Source organism: Hetaerina americana, unplaced genomic scaffold (genome assembly GCF_022747635.1).
Source record: "Hetaerina americana unplaced genomic scaffold, ioHetAmer1.1.p SCAF_48, whole genome shotgun sequence".
NCBI classification, from domain to species: Eukaryota; Metazoa; Arthropoda; class Insecta; order Odonata; family Calopterygidae; genus Hetaerina; species Hetaerina americana.
The window spans coordinates 554,104-572,425 of NW_027287073.1; the positions used below are offsets into that span (position 1 = coordinate 554,104).

Below are 18,322 nucleotides of genomic sequence, written 5' to 3' on the forward strand. Positions count from 1 at the left end.
CGGGTACTTATTGAACCGCCCCCGAATAACCCATGCTTGATGTTCAATGAAACTCCGCTATCATCCTCGCAAAATTCTCCTATTTTATGGTATGGGAATGAAAAGAGGACGAACGAAGTCTTCTCACCAAGTCTCTTCCCAGTAAATCATACAAATCTTTCTCTAAATCGTTTATTAGATCTCCAAGGATGTTGTCGATATCCAAGGTCGTATTTGATTTCATTTTCTTTAACTCTATTTCGTAGTCAAGTATACCTAGACCTTCATTAAAATCACAATCCATTTTCATGTCTTAAACTTACTGTCTTCGCCGTATAATTTTTTCGTTCAATATTCCTCAATGCTGTTTAGTTTCTGTGACTATTTCGCTTGTCGTATCAGGGGCGTAGATAGTAGGGGCTAAATAAATGAGCAATGCATAAAACCCTAATCACTGCATATCTCCTCTTCCATCATTCCAATATTTCCGATTACTCAACAAGTTCTTATTCTTATCGACGTGTTCTGTTTTTTTATGCACACGATATGCAGGGAGCAAGCAGCGTCATTAGAGAACACTTTACTAATGGGACCAGCACTTAACAGTGGAAATGCGAGTATATCGCCGGAACCGGTCGCGAATATATCATGGCCGCACTTATTACGTTTCTGTCAAAGAGAGAGGCAGATTCTCAATGTTCACAACTTATTCTCATTAGCGAATTTCAAAATAGGTTATAATCTCGTAAATCGGGCATATTAGGATGTGTGGCTTTTTTGAAAAATCCTATTTTTAAAAGTATAAATATAGCATTCCGGCACAGGGGGGAAAATACGTAAATGTGCACAGTGCATTAAAATACTCGGCCTAGAAATGTATGTCCGTACGGGACACATAATTGGTTTATATAACTGCTTAACAATAATCGCAACCCAACGCAAAGCGAACCAATAACGGGCTTGTTGTGAATGCTATAATAGTTATTGTAGTAGCTCTCACGCTGTTACGCTCTCAGTCTATCGAAGTACCCGAATTAAATTGATACATAGAAATTATTGTTTGACTCTGCTCCATTTTTCCTTCGTTCATGTTTCGTGAGATAGATCACGCACTGCAACCATTTCTTTATACAGCATGATTCAAACGAGAATACTGAAAATAATGCGTTTTAAATCTCCTGGTCTAGAGCCTTCACGTGTGCACCATCTAAATGACATGTATCGAATGGAAAGGGGTTTAGAAATTTAGTAGCAGCCCTTCGGTCTAGCAGTTCAACAGTCCATCCACGCTACAAGACTCGACTTTCAAGAGATAATATAAACTTGGTGCTCTTATCTCCTCGGTTAAATGCGTTAACTTACTTACAATTTAATGCGTGCCTGATTGGAATGACGATAACCTTGTTTCCGTAGTTAATTGTCTTTACTTTATTTATAACTGTTCATTTTTAGGGAGGGCCACCGGCAACAGAGGTCATTGGTGTCATCAGGACTGGGTGGGTAATTTGGCAGATGGAAGTTTTTTTAGGGATTTGGAGAAGGGTAGAGAAATAGCTGGAGGGGAGAGCAAAAATCAGAGGTTGGATCATTTCATCAAGAATGTCGAAGTCTCTATTGTTGTTCTTAGCAATCCAGTCGTATGGGAATCCTCCAATCCAGGCAATGCCATTTCTATTTTGTAATCAAGTAAGCCTTGACCTAAGCTATCCTCAAATAAATTATACAATATTCTCTATTTCCATTACTATTTATGTCCATCCTGGCATTTTCCATGTGTAGCCTTGTCTTTATTGGCGTCTAAACCAAATGTTGGTGATGATTAATCCCTGTCTCCTGCAGAACTCTTGCTTTCTCCCCATAGTCATTCCTTGTTCCTAAAACATAGTCCCCATCTCATTACCATATCTTCCTTTGCCTACTGTCACATTCTAATTACACATCACTATCTAATGTCTTTCTCTAGGAACATCAGGGATTATGTCCTCTAACTGAATGTATACCGTATTGACTTCTCCCTCCACATGATTTTTTGCTGGCATATAAACCTGAACAATGACCAAGTGAATTAGTTCAGCTGTTACTTTTACTAATAATATTTTATCTCATGCCTGCTCTATATTTACTGCGATTCTTCCAACCTTTATATTCAATATTGTTGCCAGCCCTCGCTGATTTTCTCCCCTTTCACCCTATATTACTCTATAACCATCACTGCAGTAATCTCCACAATACTTCCATCTCACTTTACACAGACCTAAAGCACGTATATTTCCTCTCTGCATCTCTTGCTTTATATTTTCTAATTTTCCTGCCCTCAACATCGTCATAACAATTCCTGTTCCTATTCTAACTAACTCTGTTGTCTTCTGTGTTGGTGCAGTAGTTTTTGCTCTTGCTTTCCTAGGATTTTGTGAGATAACACCTCTTTTTTACTCACGTGTTAAACTTCACCACTACCTGTCTGATGAAGTCAAGTTTCTTGAAGGCAGATCTGCATATTCTTCTTCGTTTGTACACCCCATGAAAGACGTGGTGTTAGGACTACTCCCAAATGTTTACCTGTTCTTCAGTAGTTAACACAAAACCGTCAATTGTATAATGTATGTCCTGCTCATCACTTCGTTTAATCATAAATTTCAAAACTGCACACTTGCTAATCTTCAGCTCTAATCCCCATTCCTTGCACCAATCCAATATTTTGTCCAAATCTCTAGAGAGTAGCCTGCGATATATTGGGATCCTTATATCACTGTATTATACTATGCCATCCCCTCCCTGGACTACAACCTTGACGTGGTGGAAGGGCTTGTGCGTTCCAATGACCCCTAGAGCTGTGCTGGCGGGAGTAATGAAAATTGCTCCTGGTGGGGTCACCCATGCCAGATAGGTCGAAGGTTAGGAGCCAGACGAAAGGTAGTCCACGCAGCGTGTTCCTCAGTGAGGCGGCTGCAATGGCGTCTGACCCCAGTGGGGCGGCCAATTAGTGATGGTGTCACGTTAAAAACACTATTGAGGAAGGCAACGGGAAACCACCTCAATTAACATTCCGAAGCAAAATATGATGGACAATAGAGATATTTTGAGTCCTGGCAACTACAAGGCTTGGCCCAATCGACCGTTTGTCGTGCCCGGCAGTGGGGGAGGCAAGGCTTCCATGGTCGTCATCCCACAAAACCCTTGCAAGGGAAAACCGGCAGCAGCAGGACAGAAGACACAGGAGAAGAAGACCACATTAGTTAGAATAGGAACGTGGAATGTTAGGACAATGATGAGGACAGGGAAATTGGAGAATGTTAAGCGAGAGATGGAAAGGGGAAAAATAGATATTTTAGATAGGTGAGATGGAAAGATAGCGGGGATTACTGGAGTGATAAGTATAGAATAATATACAGCGGTGGGGACAAGAGCCAATGAGGGGTTGCCATTGTATTAAATGAAGAGGTAGGAAGAAGCGCAGTCAACATAGAGCAGGTAACGGATAGAATACTAATAGTGGAGATAAAAGCAGAACCGACGAACTTAGTTATTATACAGATATACATGCCACCGAGCAACCATAAGGAAGAAGAGGTCGATAGGATATATGATCAGTTAGAGGACATAATCGCGTGTGTTCCTGCAGGGAAACATTTGATAGTGATGGGGGATTGCAACGCGATGGTAGGCGAAGGAAGAGATGGTGATGAGGTCGGGGACTACGGTTTAGGCACGAGGAATGACCGCTAGGAGAAAGCAGTTCAGTTCTGCAGGAGACAAAAGTTAGTCATCACCAACACTTGGTTCAGAAACCACAAAAGACGCAGGTATACATGGAAAATTCCAGGTGACTCAGAAAGGTACCAGCTAGATTATATCCTGGTTAGACACAGGTTTAGGAACAGTGTGATAAATTCGCACAGCTTCCCGGGAGCGTATGCGGACTCTGACTACAATTTAGTTGTTATGAAATGTAGCGTACGTTTCAAAAAGATAAGGCAGGGGCGGCGAGTTATAAAATAGAACGTAGAAGCATTAAATGGTTGGAAAAGGAAGGAATAAAAACAGGCGGTAGAGGAAATCATGAAGGATGGTAAAGAGCTAAGTAAAATCGAAGAAAAATGCGAAAGTATCAAGAAAGCATTGTCGAAAGCCGCAAAAGAGACTATTGGAACCGTCAACGATAAAAGGACTAGGAAACTATGGATCACGGTTGAGATTATTACAAAGATGGATGAGTGGAGAAAATGGAAGAATGTAAATACAGAGTTAGGCAAAATGAAGTACAAAGAATTAAACAATAAATTGAGGTGGGTAACAAATAAAGCAAAAGAAGCATGGTGGAAGACCCAGTGCGAGGATATGGAAAGTCTGCAGAGGAAGGGTGAAATCGGTGCGCTGTACAGCAAAGTTAAATCGTTATCGGGAAGTAAGAAAGGAAGAGCTATGCTAACAGTTAGAGATAAGGCGGGTAAGGTAATAGTTCACGCAGGAAAGATCCAAGAGAGATGGAAGGAGTATATAGAAGAACTGTATAGTAAAGAGCTTAGACCAACAAAGTTAGACATTGAAAATGAGCATGACGTAGAGGAAGATAGCCTAGGTCCAGGCATTCTAGACGATGAGATAGAAACGGCATTAAGGGAGATGAAACTAAATAAGGCCGTGGGGGCACGTGGGAGGAAGAGGGTATATGGGCTAATTCGTAGTATTTATGAGAAAGGAATCTGGCCGGAAGACTTTGTGAGATCAGTTTCAGTTCCTCTTCCGAAAAAGGTAAAGGCTACATCATGTGAGGACTATAGGACAATAAGTTTGATATCCCACGCAGCTAAAGTTGTTCTTAGGATCATAAACAAAAGGATAGAGTGTAGGGCAAATGATTACTTAGGGGATGATCAGTTTGGGTTTAGGAAGGGGAGAGGAACGCGTGATGCCATTGCAGTAATGAGATCATTAATCGAGAGGAATATAGAACACAACCAGGAGGTATTTGCCTGTTTCGTAGATTTCAAAAAAGCGTTTGATAGAGTGAATTGGGAAAAACTAATGAGCATATTGCAGAAAATAGGAATAGATTGGAGGGAAAGGAGGCTAATCCGCAACCTATACATGTCTCAGACTGCTCAGGTGCGAGTGGGGAACGGGGAGTCCGGTTGGGCAGTGTTAGGAAGACGTGTAAGGCAGGGTTGCCCATTATCACCATTGCTGTTCAACCTGTATGCAGAGGAAATGATTAAAGAGGCATGGGAAGAACTGGAGGTAGGAATGAAAGTGGGTGGGGAATTCGTAAAATCAGTTAGGTTTGCTGATGACCAAGCTTTAGTTTGTCAGTCAGCCAAGGGGCTGTAAGCATTGCTTAGTGAATTGGAAATTCAGTGCGACAGGTATGGGATGAGAATCAATATTAATAAAACAAAGGTTATGCAATTTTCTAGAAAGAAAAAGGCTAAGGTTAACATTAGAATAGGAGGGCAAAAACTAGAGCAGGTAGAACAGTTTACGTATCTCGGTAGTGTTTTGGACCAAAAGGGTCAAAGTACGAGGGTCATCCGGAAAGTAGTACCCGTTCGTGCCGCATGAAGTGCTGACGACGCGAGTAGCCGCTGGACGAGGTCAGATAGCTTCAGTGGCTTGTCTGCCTTCTCTGAGCCAAGTTGTGTGACGCTAGCATTGCCTGTGTTGTTTCTGTGATTGTTTACAATGTTTAAAAAAATTGAGAACGCCGCCAGTTGTGAAGTGAGGGCAGTGATTAAATTCCTCAATGCAAGAAACGTTCGCCCATGTGATATTCATCGCCAATTAAAGGAGGTGTATGGAGACAATGTAATGGACGAGTCGTCTGTTCGGCGGTGGTGTCGCAACTTCAACATGGGGAGGGGGAACACACACGACGATGAGCGTTCGGAGAGACCGTCTGTCATTACAGACCAACTGGTGAGCTCAGTTGACGAATTCGTGAGGAACGATCGGCGCGTCACAATTGATGACATCTGTGAGCATTTTCCCAATGTTTCTCGAACAATTGTTCATGAAATTGTTAAACACCATCTGCATTATGCAAAAATTTGTGCAAGATGGGTCCCTCGCGTATCTCAATGAGCTGGCGGCGAAGGACTATGCAGCAGGAATACAGAAACTTGTCACACGTTATGACAAATGCCTTAATTTGCTTGGAGATTATGTTGAGAAGTAGCTTAAAGTATCCTCTTTCAAATAAAATTTTTTATGTTTGTTAATATTTACTTTTGTCTTTTTATTTCACGAACGGGTACTACTTTCCGGATGACCCTCGTAGTAGTAGTAGTAGGAACGTAAGGAGAAGAATTGCGCTAGGCAAAGAGGCTTTCACAAGGAGGAGGGAGTTGATGACGCGGACGTTGAGTAAGGATGTTTAGAAAAGACTCGTCAAAACTTTAATTTGGAGCGTACCTATGTACGGTGCGGAAATGTGGTCATTGAAGCAGGAGGATAGACGTAGACTGGAGGCTTTTGAAATGTGGGTTTGGAGAAGAATGGAGAAGGTGAAATGGACAGAGAAGAAAACAAACGAGGAAGTACTAGGTATGGTGGGCGAAGAGAGTGGTTTGTTGGGAGCAATCCTATGGAGGCAGGAAAAGTGGCTTAAGGGGGCATTGACTGGCAGCGGGATGTTGAAGACTGTAATTGAGGGGAGAATGTTAGGCAAATGAGGAAAGGGAAGGAACAGGATAGGGATGTTGGACGGGATGAAGGGAGGAAGAAAGTACTCAGAGCTGAAGAGGGACCTGATGTAAAGTTAGATGTTGTGTTTTGCTAGGGGTCACAAATAATTTAATTAGTAATTATGTCCATTCAAAAATCTACCTTAACAGGTAGATTACCTAATATATATATATATATACCATGCCATCTGCAAATAATCAAAGGTTGGTACTAACGCATGAGCTTAGATCATAAATGTATATTAAGAATAGTAGCAGCCCTATTTCACTTCTCTCAGGGATGTCCAAAGTTACATCTACCTCTGTGGAGCACAAGCCATCGAGCACTACTTTTTGCTTTTGGTATGACTATAAGTCTGCAATCCAATGTATCACTTTCTCATTGTTACCATAGCATAGGCAGTTATTGGTCAAGTATAGATTTTCTAAAATTGAAACCAAAAGGCAATTAGGCAGTGCCTTACGTGATTGTAAAAATAAAGCACTCTGTGGATACTTGGACATTGACCCTAAAGTGTTCTGGTCACACGTCAAAGAAGTTTAGGGGGGGTGATCAAACAATGACTTTTTTGGAGGATTGTAAAAATGTCATTCACACTGACAGCAAGGGAAAAGCTAATGCTCTAAATAAATTCTTCCAAAGTGTTTTCAGGATCAATTTTTCAACCAAGGATTTTCCCAGTATTCTGCATAACGAACTAATGACACTCACATTCATCGCCTAAGTGTTGATGTAGATTAATTACATTACCACAGTTATCAACCCAAAGGTTGGTTTGATGGGTGATGGTAGAGGTCACCCAATAGTAAGCCCAAAGGGGTGTGAAATTCACACATCATGGTAGGAAGGCCAGATTCTTTCACGGTGCCACATATGGTTTCTCGGGAAAATCTGGGTCTAGAAGAACCACACAGCTTGGATGAAGTTGAGATTGCTCGGAAGCCCCTGGGTGCCCTCTGGTCAGCACTTCAAGACTCAACCCACTGCACCACCACATCTCCCTAGTTTAGATTAGTAGTTACCAAAGAACATATACTGTTATCGCTATATTTGGTGGCTGTCGTGCTGGCTTCCCACCCAGAGGGCCTGGGTTCAAATCCCAGTGGCACGAATATTTTTCATTGGTATCTCAATCCCTAATTAAGGTGCTTTGTAAAAGGCACTTTGAGTAAGTATGGTGTCTTTTGGATGGGATATTAATCTGTGGACCCCTTGGCACCTTTCCTTAAGAGTAGGCTAATGCCGATGCCAGGTTTTTCTCCACCTGTCATCCTTTCGTGTCCATCCCTAATGGTTCAAATGACCTTCGCTGTAGGTCGCCGCCCCTAAATACAACTATTGCTATATTTGCCGAACAATACCACCATACTCGTTTATGGGGCATCAGTTTTAGGATGCTATGTGATTCTCTGGTGGATTACTGTCTGGCATTTTATTATAATCAAGGAGCAAAATCTGAAGAAGCAAAAAAATTTAAAAAATGGTTTAAGGTATGTAGTTGGTAGCAGTTTGCTCAATGCTGGAAAATATTTTATGATAGGATTTCATATTGTCACGGACAATTTCTTCACCAGCATTGATTTAGCTCATGATTATGATAGAAATAGTACATTTTAAAAGGTATAATGAGACATGATAGGAAAGAAATATCTATCCTTGTATGCAGGGAAAATAAATCTAAAGAAATACAGTTAATTTGTTGTCCTTTAACTTGGTTGCTAAAGGCCCTTCAAGCTTTTGCTGTGGTCAAGAAGTACCAAAAATGGCCTCAAGCCAGAACACCACAATCCGTAAATTGGTGGGATAGATTCTTCAGATATGAAGTTTTACATGTATTTAAATAGGACAGAGTCATTGGAATACTGGAAGAAAGTATGTAGTCTTCAATATGATTTCTAAAGTACTCTGAATGCTTACATAGTTTACAAACACTATAGGAAAAAATATCAGGAGTACAAAGGGTGAATGGTTACATGCAAATACCAATCCTGGTCCATCAACTCATGGGGCAGTATTGCCCATTGATTACAGGATAAGGAAACTGCCAAGGCAAACGAAGAAGTTTGCGTGGTACACCATGGGAAAGATAATGGCCCAGCCCTTACATCTATATATTTAGCACTATTTTTTCAAATGTGAAAATAGTCTGTATGGATTTTCATGCCTCATCATATTTGTGAATGTAATGGATTTGTTAAAATTTTGAATGTAACATGACACCACTATTGCTGTTTTCAAATTAAAAGCAGCTTCAATTCTTGTTTTTCTTGGTGATATACCATATTTCATTACATTTTTGCCAATGTTGTTCTTTTTTGTGGGTTAAGGCTCACCAATTTTATGATAATCATTTTAATGATCTCCCCAGAATTTTTTGCAATTTGCATTGTAAATTGAGGATGGATGGAAAGTTAAGCAATTTTGGTACTTTGTACCTTCCTCTAAACTTGTTACCTAGACAGATAATGATATTTTGTATTAATGAATGTCTAATAGGTTTAAGCAGATAATACCTGTTTCTCAATTTTTTTTGGTCAAAGGAGAAAAATAATATTTTAAAATATTTTCTATTTAAAATTTGGCTAGAAAAAATGTGTGAAATTAGAGAAATCAGTAGATTTTTTATTGTTTTATATTAAAAAGTAATTATTCACTTTGTAAAATAGAATACATAAAGAAAAAAAAGATTAACAAATATGTAGTGATTTTTTTAATAAAAGCTTGCAAAATTTCCAAAATACATGCTGTACTTCAGGGAGTATGCACCGAAAGGATTAAATATAGCACCTTTGAAATTAACAAAAAGACATGGTCATGGAAACAGAATTTGACTACCGACTTGCATTACAAAAATTACATACCGAATGGTATGGGTCCATCCAATTGACTCATGAATGAAACAAAATTATATTAATGCATAATACTGTTTCTTTAAAGGCCATCTATTCAATCAACTGAGGAAACGTGGACCATTTGTGGGTAATTTTTATTAACTGTATAAACCTGGATTTATTAACCTGTAAACATTTTTATATAATATTATAGAATTGTTGGCTATTGCACTTAATTTAGCATTACAAATATTGTCTTGTCATATTATTGTGAAATTTTAATTTTGATGTGGAAGGCAAAGTTATCTTGGAAATGGTTTAACTTTGGCCAATGAGTTTAAACAATGCACCAAAAATTTACTGATCGTGGTATCTTTTGGTCAAATAATTTGTTTCAAAAAAGGAAACGTAGTGATTGCAAATTTTTTAAAAGAGATATCATAAGGCATTAAAGATGATAAGCAAATTGTGAAGGGGAAATATATTTATTGACTCTAGAAACAATACTTGATATCAGAGTAATGTGGTTAGAATATACCCAAAGTATCAGATGAATTCTGATCCTCTATGAATTGAGAGGTGAGGTTATAGTTTCATTACAATTGTACCTTTTCAGCATAAAAATCATCATCATTATCTGGAAAATATCCCTTCCTAGTTTTTTCATCTTAATATCAAGCAAAGTCACAAAAATATAAACACACTTCTTGCAACTCTTCTTCCTAATCTGTCCCTTAAACAATTTCCAAGCATTCCTTCCTCCACAATGTTTCCTTCAATGACTGCTTGCTTCCCTTGCCCCCTTAAATATACTATTAAAGCTCAAAATCCTTGAGATGGTATAAAAATGACTTCTATGAGTATGCTCTGATGTGGGCTTCAAACTAGCCCACTAAGGGGTATTTTCTCTCTTCCATTTGGCTCACCCTCCTAACGTTTGCTCCTAGGAACCTTCCTTCTCTTTTCCATTACCTATTTTCTCAGTCTTCTTCCTTTGAGTTAAAAAGGTTGTTCTGCCTCGGAAACATATATAAAAACAAATTTTGGCCCATTATAAAATTAACCACCACATAACACACCTATATACGTTTATATACACAAAAGTTAATGTAAGGTTAGTAAAAAGCATGACGATGGCACATAAAACTTAAGACACACCAATAAGGAGGCACTTACATTTTTGTATTTTTAATATTTTGTTGGCACAACCACCTTTCTTAACAGTGGAAGAAAACTAAGAATACCAGTGATGAAAAGGAGGGGAGGAGAGAGGGAGATTTTAGGGGTGGGGGTCAACAGGAAGGAGCAGTGTGCACCCCCTAGAGGGCAAGGTTCAACCCAAAGTCCTAGCAAGCTCCCAGGAGCCGAATGCAAGTCACTGTGAGGGTTTTGAGTTTAAATGTGAAACTTGAATACTGATAAAGAAATACAAGTGCTATTGAAGTCCTACTAAAATTTTACCACAGCAATTTCTATCCCTAAGTGTTATATATCATTATGTTTTTCCATTTCTTAAATAAGACATTTAAGGTTCAGAAAAGAATAGTCAGAATTATGGTCTTTCAGCATTAGTTTGCTGTCTACACAAGTATTTTAGTTATTAAAAATTCTCCTGCTTCCTTGTGTGCATATATTATCTCTTTTATTATATATAAAGGCTCATATAGGTACATTTTCTTCCAACTCAGATTATCATTCTCAAGTCACAAGCACCAAAAATTACTAACACAGTGAGTCAGTCAGGACAGATAAATTGAAACTAGAACCTCATGAGATGGGCAAATGAATGTATTATAGGCTTACCACGGAATATCTAAAATGTAAGAATATTTATGCTTGAATGAATGCAAGAATATTTATTATTATGAATCCATGGGAAAGTCCATTATTTGAGCCACGAGAATTATTTGAGTATTGATGTGCTGTATATCTAATGATTTCCACTCAATACAAATATTATGTGCTTCAGCTCTCTTTTTGGGAGAGCCTTAATTCTTATTGTTGTGTATGACGATCGTTATGGCAAATGAAATTTATTATCATTGTTACTGTAATACTTCTCCTGAAATATTGTATGTATAATTTACAAAACTGATCAAGGGGTATTTTTAAACATGATATGTTTTCTAAAACTGTTGGTTTCCTACAAAGTGGAGTCTAGCAAAATTAAATAAAAGTGCCCACCCAACAGAATAAGTTTTGACAGACTTATACCAAAAAAATATGCGAACATGTGATCCTTCAATGTTAATTTCTTCCACGTGTTAAAGTAGCATCGAGGAGCCCCGCTTTAATCAATGAGATATCCTCGTTGAAATCGGCGCATAATCGATGTTGATATTACTCTGGAGATTTGTACGTATACATTTCACTTCATGGTTTACATTTGCTTGATGGACTATTTTTCGGGGATAGGAAATAAATAGGAACAGATGTATTTTATACAATCTTCATTTAGCTTTTGATCCATTTTCCTTCTCTCAATACAATCCTAAAATCCCAAAAATAATCCAATCTCTGTAGTCAGATAATGCAATCATTCGGCTAAACCCTTTACCTACATTTTGAAAACCTGAGTAAGATGGTGATATTTCAAACAATCATATATGCAGAAAATAATATTTAAACTTTCATAAATGCTTTAAATGACATAATTAGCTGCTACTGTACTCAATGAAGTGAAGTTTCCTACCTAACGGCGGACATACGAGATTTGGATGCGTTACAATTGTTGCAATCCACCGCCATTGAGAGTTCGCGAGAGGGAATTGGTTCTTCAGATTTTTCATATGACGTTTGGCTTCGGAACTGTGGAATTCATTCTTCTACTGTCGGAAAAACGTGACGTGTCCGGCGAATAATTCTATGTTGGGTAATTCATAGGATTTCGGGGTCGATCATCTTTTTAATTAAGGTAAGTAAGTGTGATTGTTTGGTTTTCTTGGATTTTTGTTATTATTTTAATTGCACTCCCTGGAATTCATGCGATTTTATATGCTGGGTAATCCGTATTTGAATTTTGATATTGAATGTCAAAATGAAAGCTACCAATTGTGTTACGAAAAATACCGGATTATATGGTGATAATTTTGGATGTCCTGTATTTTGATTTAGCAATTTACGTCATTGTCTCAATCTTTCAAGGATGACCACCTACGAGGAGTTTATTCAGCAGAACGAAGAAAAGGATGGTGTACGATTTACTTGGAACGTATGGCCATCAAGTAGGATTGATGCAACGCGATTAGTAGTACCTTTAGGGTGCCTTTACCAGCCTTTAAATGAAAGACCAGATCTTCCGCCGATCCAGTATGATCCTGTTTTATGCACAAGAAATACCTGCAGAGCTATTTTAAATCCTCTTTGCCAAGTGGATTACCGGGCGAAGCTATGGGTGTGCAATTTCTGCTTTCAGAGGAATCCGGTGAGTGAATTTGCTAGTATGAAACTGGTGACGTGAATGCGTGTGCATTTAACCATAACCAAAGAAACAGGGCCCAAGCTAGCACTCTAAGCATTATGGGGTTTAAGGATGTTTTGTGTCATGCTAGTTAGAGGTATCAAGTGAAGTGGTGTGTAGTTCCCGGGCCCATCAAAAACCTATTCTAAGCCACTAGACTACTGATAAAATATGCAGTAATATTTATGTCTAATTACTAAGTACCACGAACACGTTTGTACTGTTCATGTATCCCTATTTGAATTTTGGAACTGATATAAAATATATTCATTCAATTACTTCTAGTACTTAATCACTTTAAATATTTCCAGTTTCCACCCCAGTATGCTGCCATCTCAGAACAGCACCAACCAGCTGAACTTGTCCACACATTTTCCACAATAGAATATACAATCACAGTAAGTATGAATATTTTCTTTCCATTTGAAAAATCCAACATAACTGGTTAACAGTTTTATTGAAATGAAATATGAAGACTGAATCTTGTATTACCTTGGCACAAATAATCAAGCTACTCTCTCTGCCTGTTTCAGAGAGCACAATGTCTCCCACCTATTTTCCTCCTGGTCATTGACACATGCATTGAAGAGGAGGAGTTAGTGGCTCTGAAGGAGTCATTGCAGATGTCGCTGAGTCTCTTACCACCAAATGCTCTCATTGGATTGATCACATTTGGGAGGATGGTGCAGGTAAGATAATTGCTCCCATGATTTGCAAAATCTACCCACTTGGAAAAAAGACTAAGAGCATAACTGTGGATGAGAGGGTAGTGGGGAATTATATGTAATAATTGTTCAAGGAAGAGAATAAAGTTTTTAAAATAGGGTAACTTAAGTTGCTACAATCACAGAATGTTTTTTTTTTATATTTTTCAATTTAAGGCAATTTCATCTTGATGTGATGTAAGGGTTGTCTCTCCTAATAACCCTAGAACTGTCTTGGCCAGGCATTGATAATTGCTCCTTCTAGGGTCACCCATTCCAATTGGGTTGAAGGGTAGAGAGTTGGCCTTTGGGCTCCTGGATCCTCATGGCATGTTTATGGGACTAATGCGTTCCAACATTCTGCCTAGCTTCCCAGCAGTCTACTTAACATGAGGCTTTAGAGATTAAACATGCGAGAGAGAAGAAATAAAATTTTTCACTCTGGCATGTCCTAGATGGCGAGGTTATTTTATAAAGTTGAATTGTTTAAGGTTTGGAGGTAGACCCAGTAATTAACCCGAAAATCAGTCAGTTTGTTAGGAGATGGTTGAGTTCACCCAGTACTAAGCCCAACGGCGTGTGAAATTCACACGTCTGGGTAGGATGGCCAGTTCCTTTCCCTGTGCCGGTCATGACTTCCCAGGAAGAGCTGGTACCCAAAAAATCACATAGCTTGAGTAATTCCAATTTGTATCATAACTTAATATCACCCAACCAATGTAGATTGTTTTTAAAGGTGTTTTTGTGTATGATGGTAAACCCATGTTTAAAATATTCTTGGTTGATCTGCAGGATTTTTCTCCTAAGAAGCTATAACTTTAGAGCATTCTTATTTCTCTGTCAAAATTATTTAAGAATGGTCTTGAAAAAAAGTCACTGTTTCTAAATCAAAGAAAGTTACGTGGGGCAAAAGTTACAAATTCTAACTGCAGAAATAAATTTCATAAACATTTTTGGAATTCATAATTGCTATTTGTGGTAAGATAGTTGTGGAATTGTTAAAAAAGATTGAGTGAAAAATAGCTTTCCCGTTGTGTTAAATTTTATTTTTTTTACGGATTATACAAAATTATAATTTATTGTGAAAAATACTTTGTTTGTAATTTGTTAAGGAGAAAAAAAATATTAATCCATTTTGATGATTGTGGTGATAATTCTATTATTTCCCTCATAAATGAAATGTTGCACTTTTGGTCAATTGGTGCTATCACATGAATCAAATCTTGCAGCGAAAGGAAATTTTCCACTGGGTTGGGAGGGACCACCTTAATAATGCGGTCACGTCCTCTTATGGCTCCAGTGCACTTATCTTTTGTGCTTGTTTGCAGGTGCATGAGTTAGGTCGGGAGGGGTGCTCCAAGAGCTATGTGTTCCGTGGCACCAAAGACTTGACGGCACTGCAGGTGCAGGACATGCTGGGCATTGGCAAATACGCCCAGGTGGGAGGTGCTGTGGGGGGTCCAGGAGCAGGAGGGCCCGTTGGAGGTGGCCCGATGGCCGGCTCTGGGCACTCGGGGATGCATGTTGGGGGGGGAGGGCCAGTAGGGGGAGGACAGCACGGTGGCCCCCATGGGGCAGTGCCCATGATGGGTGGTGGGCAGCAGCCACGAGGTCCAGGAGGGCAGCCAATCTCTCCAGCCAATCGGTGAGATAGGACACATAAGTGACCACAATCATTGTTTATTTATCCCATGAAATGCTGGAGATGTTTGAAAATCTGATCCATTGTTTTATGTTTGTGTAGATATGTTTTAGAGCCTTTATTTTATCATATTTGAATGCAGATAGGATACAGGGTAGTCGGTTCATGCTTTTTATAGTAGTTATAATAATTATTGAAGTACTAATACCCATTATGCATTGATAAAGGTGCACTCATAGAGTTAATTTCAGATTTAAAAACTTTTGGGGGGATTGAGATGGTGCGGTGGCTATCATACTGGCTTCCCACCCAGAGGGCCCGGGTTCAAATCCCAGCGGTGTTGAATATTTGTCAGAGGTATCTCGATCCCTACCTGAGGTGCTTTGTGGAGGGCACTTCGTGTGAGTACGCCATCCATCGGATGGGACGTTACACTACGGACCCCTTGGCGCCTTTCATAAAGGGCAGGCTAATGCCGACGCCGGGTTTCTCTTTACCCTTCATCTTTTCCTGTCCATCCCCTATGGCGCAAATGACCTCAGCTCTCGGTCACCTCCCCTAAATACTACTACTACTCTAAAACTTTTGACATTAATGTGATGATACTGTACACCCTTTAGGTCGTACAGATTTTTTTACTATCTCTTAAGAAACTAGTTCCTGATATAATAATTAGTTATAAATTTTGATATATTTTAAGCTACCTGGCATATTATCTGATGGGTGGATTATCCATTGGTCTCAGCAAGAGGCAGTCCCACTTCTGTCATCCTCTCCCATTCCCTAATATCCCACCTTAATGTATCTGGTTAATGATGCTTAATCAACGAGAAAATTTTCCTTTCACTCAAGTTTGCTTCTTGAGAATAGAAACAGAACCTAAATGAGAAAAATTGTTTCAAGAACCGATATTTATGCCTACTGAGGCTGAGTTCAAAAACCAATGCCTGATGCACGATTGTAATATCAAAGATCCCGTTAAATGTTTCATTACTTCACCATATTGCCCTTCGGGTGTGCAGCAAATTCTCTATTTACCAGGATGCTCCAAAGTAAGCTTATTTTGCAAAACCGCACAATAATTTGAAATTGAAGGAGGCAGTGCCTATAAATTGGTTCATAAAAGCAAATTATGCATACATGTCTTCTTTGTCTACTCTGTGCGCGATAGAGGTGTATATGAGCATATCACATTTTAACTGCTGCACATACTAAAACATCTATCAGGTTGCATCTATGTAATTTGTTTGTATTAGATCACGACATGTGTATGTAGAGGGTTTTCCATGTCTGTCACTTGTGTACATTTAAGGTGTGTTGCTTGCATGCCTTTCATTTAAAAATGTTTTTTTTTTTGGGCGTGAAGGTTTCTCCAGCCAGTGCACAAGTGTGACATGAGTTTGACGGATCTCCTCGGGGAGCTACAGAGGGACCCCTGGCCTGTGGCACAAGGCAAGCGCTCCCTGCGCTCTACTGGTGTTGCACTCTCAATTGCTGTTGGACTCCTTGAGGTATTTGCTGGGGTGTCTATATATGTACCGGTCATCATATTTAACATTGCGCTCCATATGTGTTCTCTTTGCCATAGGTGCATACGAAGTTGATTGATAGTTTTGATACTAAAAAACAGTTCCCCGTAGCATACTTCAGCCCTCGGTTAAGAGGCCCCATGTAATAAGTCAATATTTTTCACAGAATTGATGTGGAAATTTAATTACAGAATTCAAAGTGTGTGGGCTAATACATATATTGCACTATTCTTTGATTAAGGAAGATTAGATTATTACTATGTCCAGCTCCAAGGAGTAGCATTGATATATGTTACTGATTTAGGTAGGTAATTATTATTAGTGGTTATAAATTCCAAGCATGTTTTGGTGCTACTGTTCACTTGAATGTTCTTTCCATTGCCGCCTATCCACATGTTCCCACATTGCATCTCATTTGATGTTTGCCATTGCACATGTTCATCTCCCATCTCTTTGGTCTTCCTCTTTGCATTTCATGTTCTCATTTCAACCTTTTCAGTGAACATCACTTCATCAAACTACCTTGCTTCATAGTGTGATTCCGATAAGACTAAGGCACTTCTTCTTTCAGAAAATTCACTGGACCCCTTTCTCAACCCTTTCTTCTTGTAGAAAGTCTGCAATAGGTATGAAAATGGTTCTATTAGGTCCACAATACTTATGTAACATCGTATTTTCATTGCTTGAAAGTTTCACCTTTTTGCTGAGCTGCTTTTGTCATAGCCTCACTGCCATGAGGATGCATGTTTCAAATGCATAAAGCCTCATTATTTTGATCCCACTTGAGTCAAAATAGTTTAAATATAAGCTAATAGCAATACTTTACCAAAGCTTAGGGTTTATTGTGCTTTTTATTGTGGCTAACTTTAAATAAAGTAACTCTCGACTATCCGTGAAATGATTATCCATGCTATTCTCTTCCTAGCACCTCAAAATTTTAATAAAATTACAATCATAAAGATAATTAAATGCTTTAAACTTTGATATACTTTTTTGAAAATACCAGTTTAAAATACCTGGGCCTCCTTAAAAGCTTCAATCAAAAGTTATCAATAGTATTCAATGTATACATTTTTGTACTATCCGTACTTTCCCATTATCTTATCCCTCACATTCATTAGCCGTGGGAATTCCATGTTCTCCTTCTTTGAGACGGCCTAATACTCATAGCTTTACTATGCAACAAACTAGCATTAACTATCAACGGTGCATTATTTTAATTGGTATCATATACTGAAAATGAATCCATATCAGTGATATTTGTCCTTTGTCAATCATTTGTTTTTCCTGAATACATGCTTGGTTTAGCTTCCTGGTAATACCATCTGCTATTCACTTGATGATAGTTCTGTGTTCTTGTAAAACTATATTTTTACCCTTGTAAAAATGGCTTTAAAAACTTGAATTAATCACAAGGAATAAAAAGTAATGTTCATTTGTTCCCTAATTGCAGTCACTTGTTTTTTAAACTATTTTAATTCATATGAATTAAATCT

At 38.7% G+C, this 18,322-nt stretch overlaps 1 protein-coding gene across 4 annotated transcripts in view; it reads left to right on the forward strand.

Moving 5' to 3' along the window:
- The first annotated feature begins 12,313 nt into the window (after positions 1-12,313).
- The window catches only part of Sec23 (transport protein Sec23), a 34,838-nt gene continuing 28,829 nt past the window's right edge, over positions 12,314-18,322 (forward strand). For all 4 annotated transcript variants that reach the window (XM_071591491.1, XM_071591492.1, XM_071591493.1 and 1 more), the window contains exons 1-6: positions 12,314-12,405; positions 12,636-12,915; positions 13,263-13,349; positions 13,485-13,640; positions 14,984-15,300; positions 16,664-16,808. In XM_071591491.1, the coding sequence (XP_071447592.1) occupies positions 12,637-12,915; positions 13,263-13,349; positions 13,485-13,640; positions 14,984-15,300; positions 16,664-16,808 (984 nt within the window). In that variant the 5' untranslated portion in view covers positions 12,314-12,405; position 12,636. The remainder of the gene's footprint in view (positions 12,406-12,635; positions 12,916-13,262; positions 13,350-13,484; positions 13,641-14,983; positions 15,301-16,663; positions 16,809-18,322) is intronic.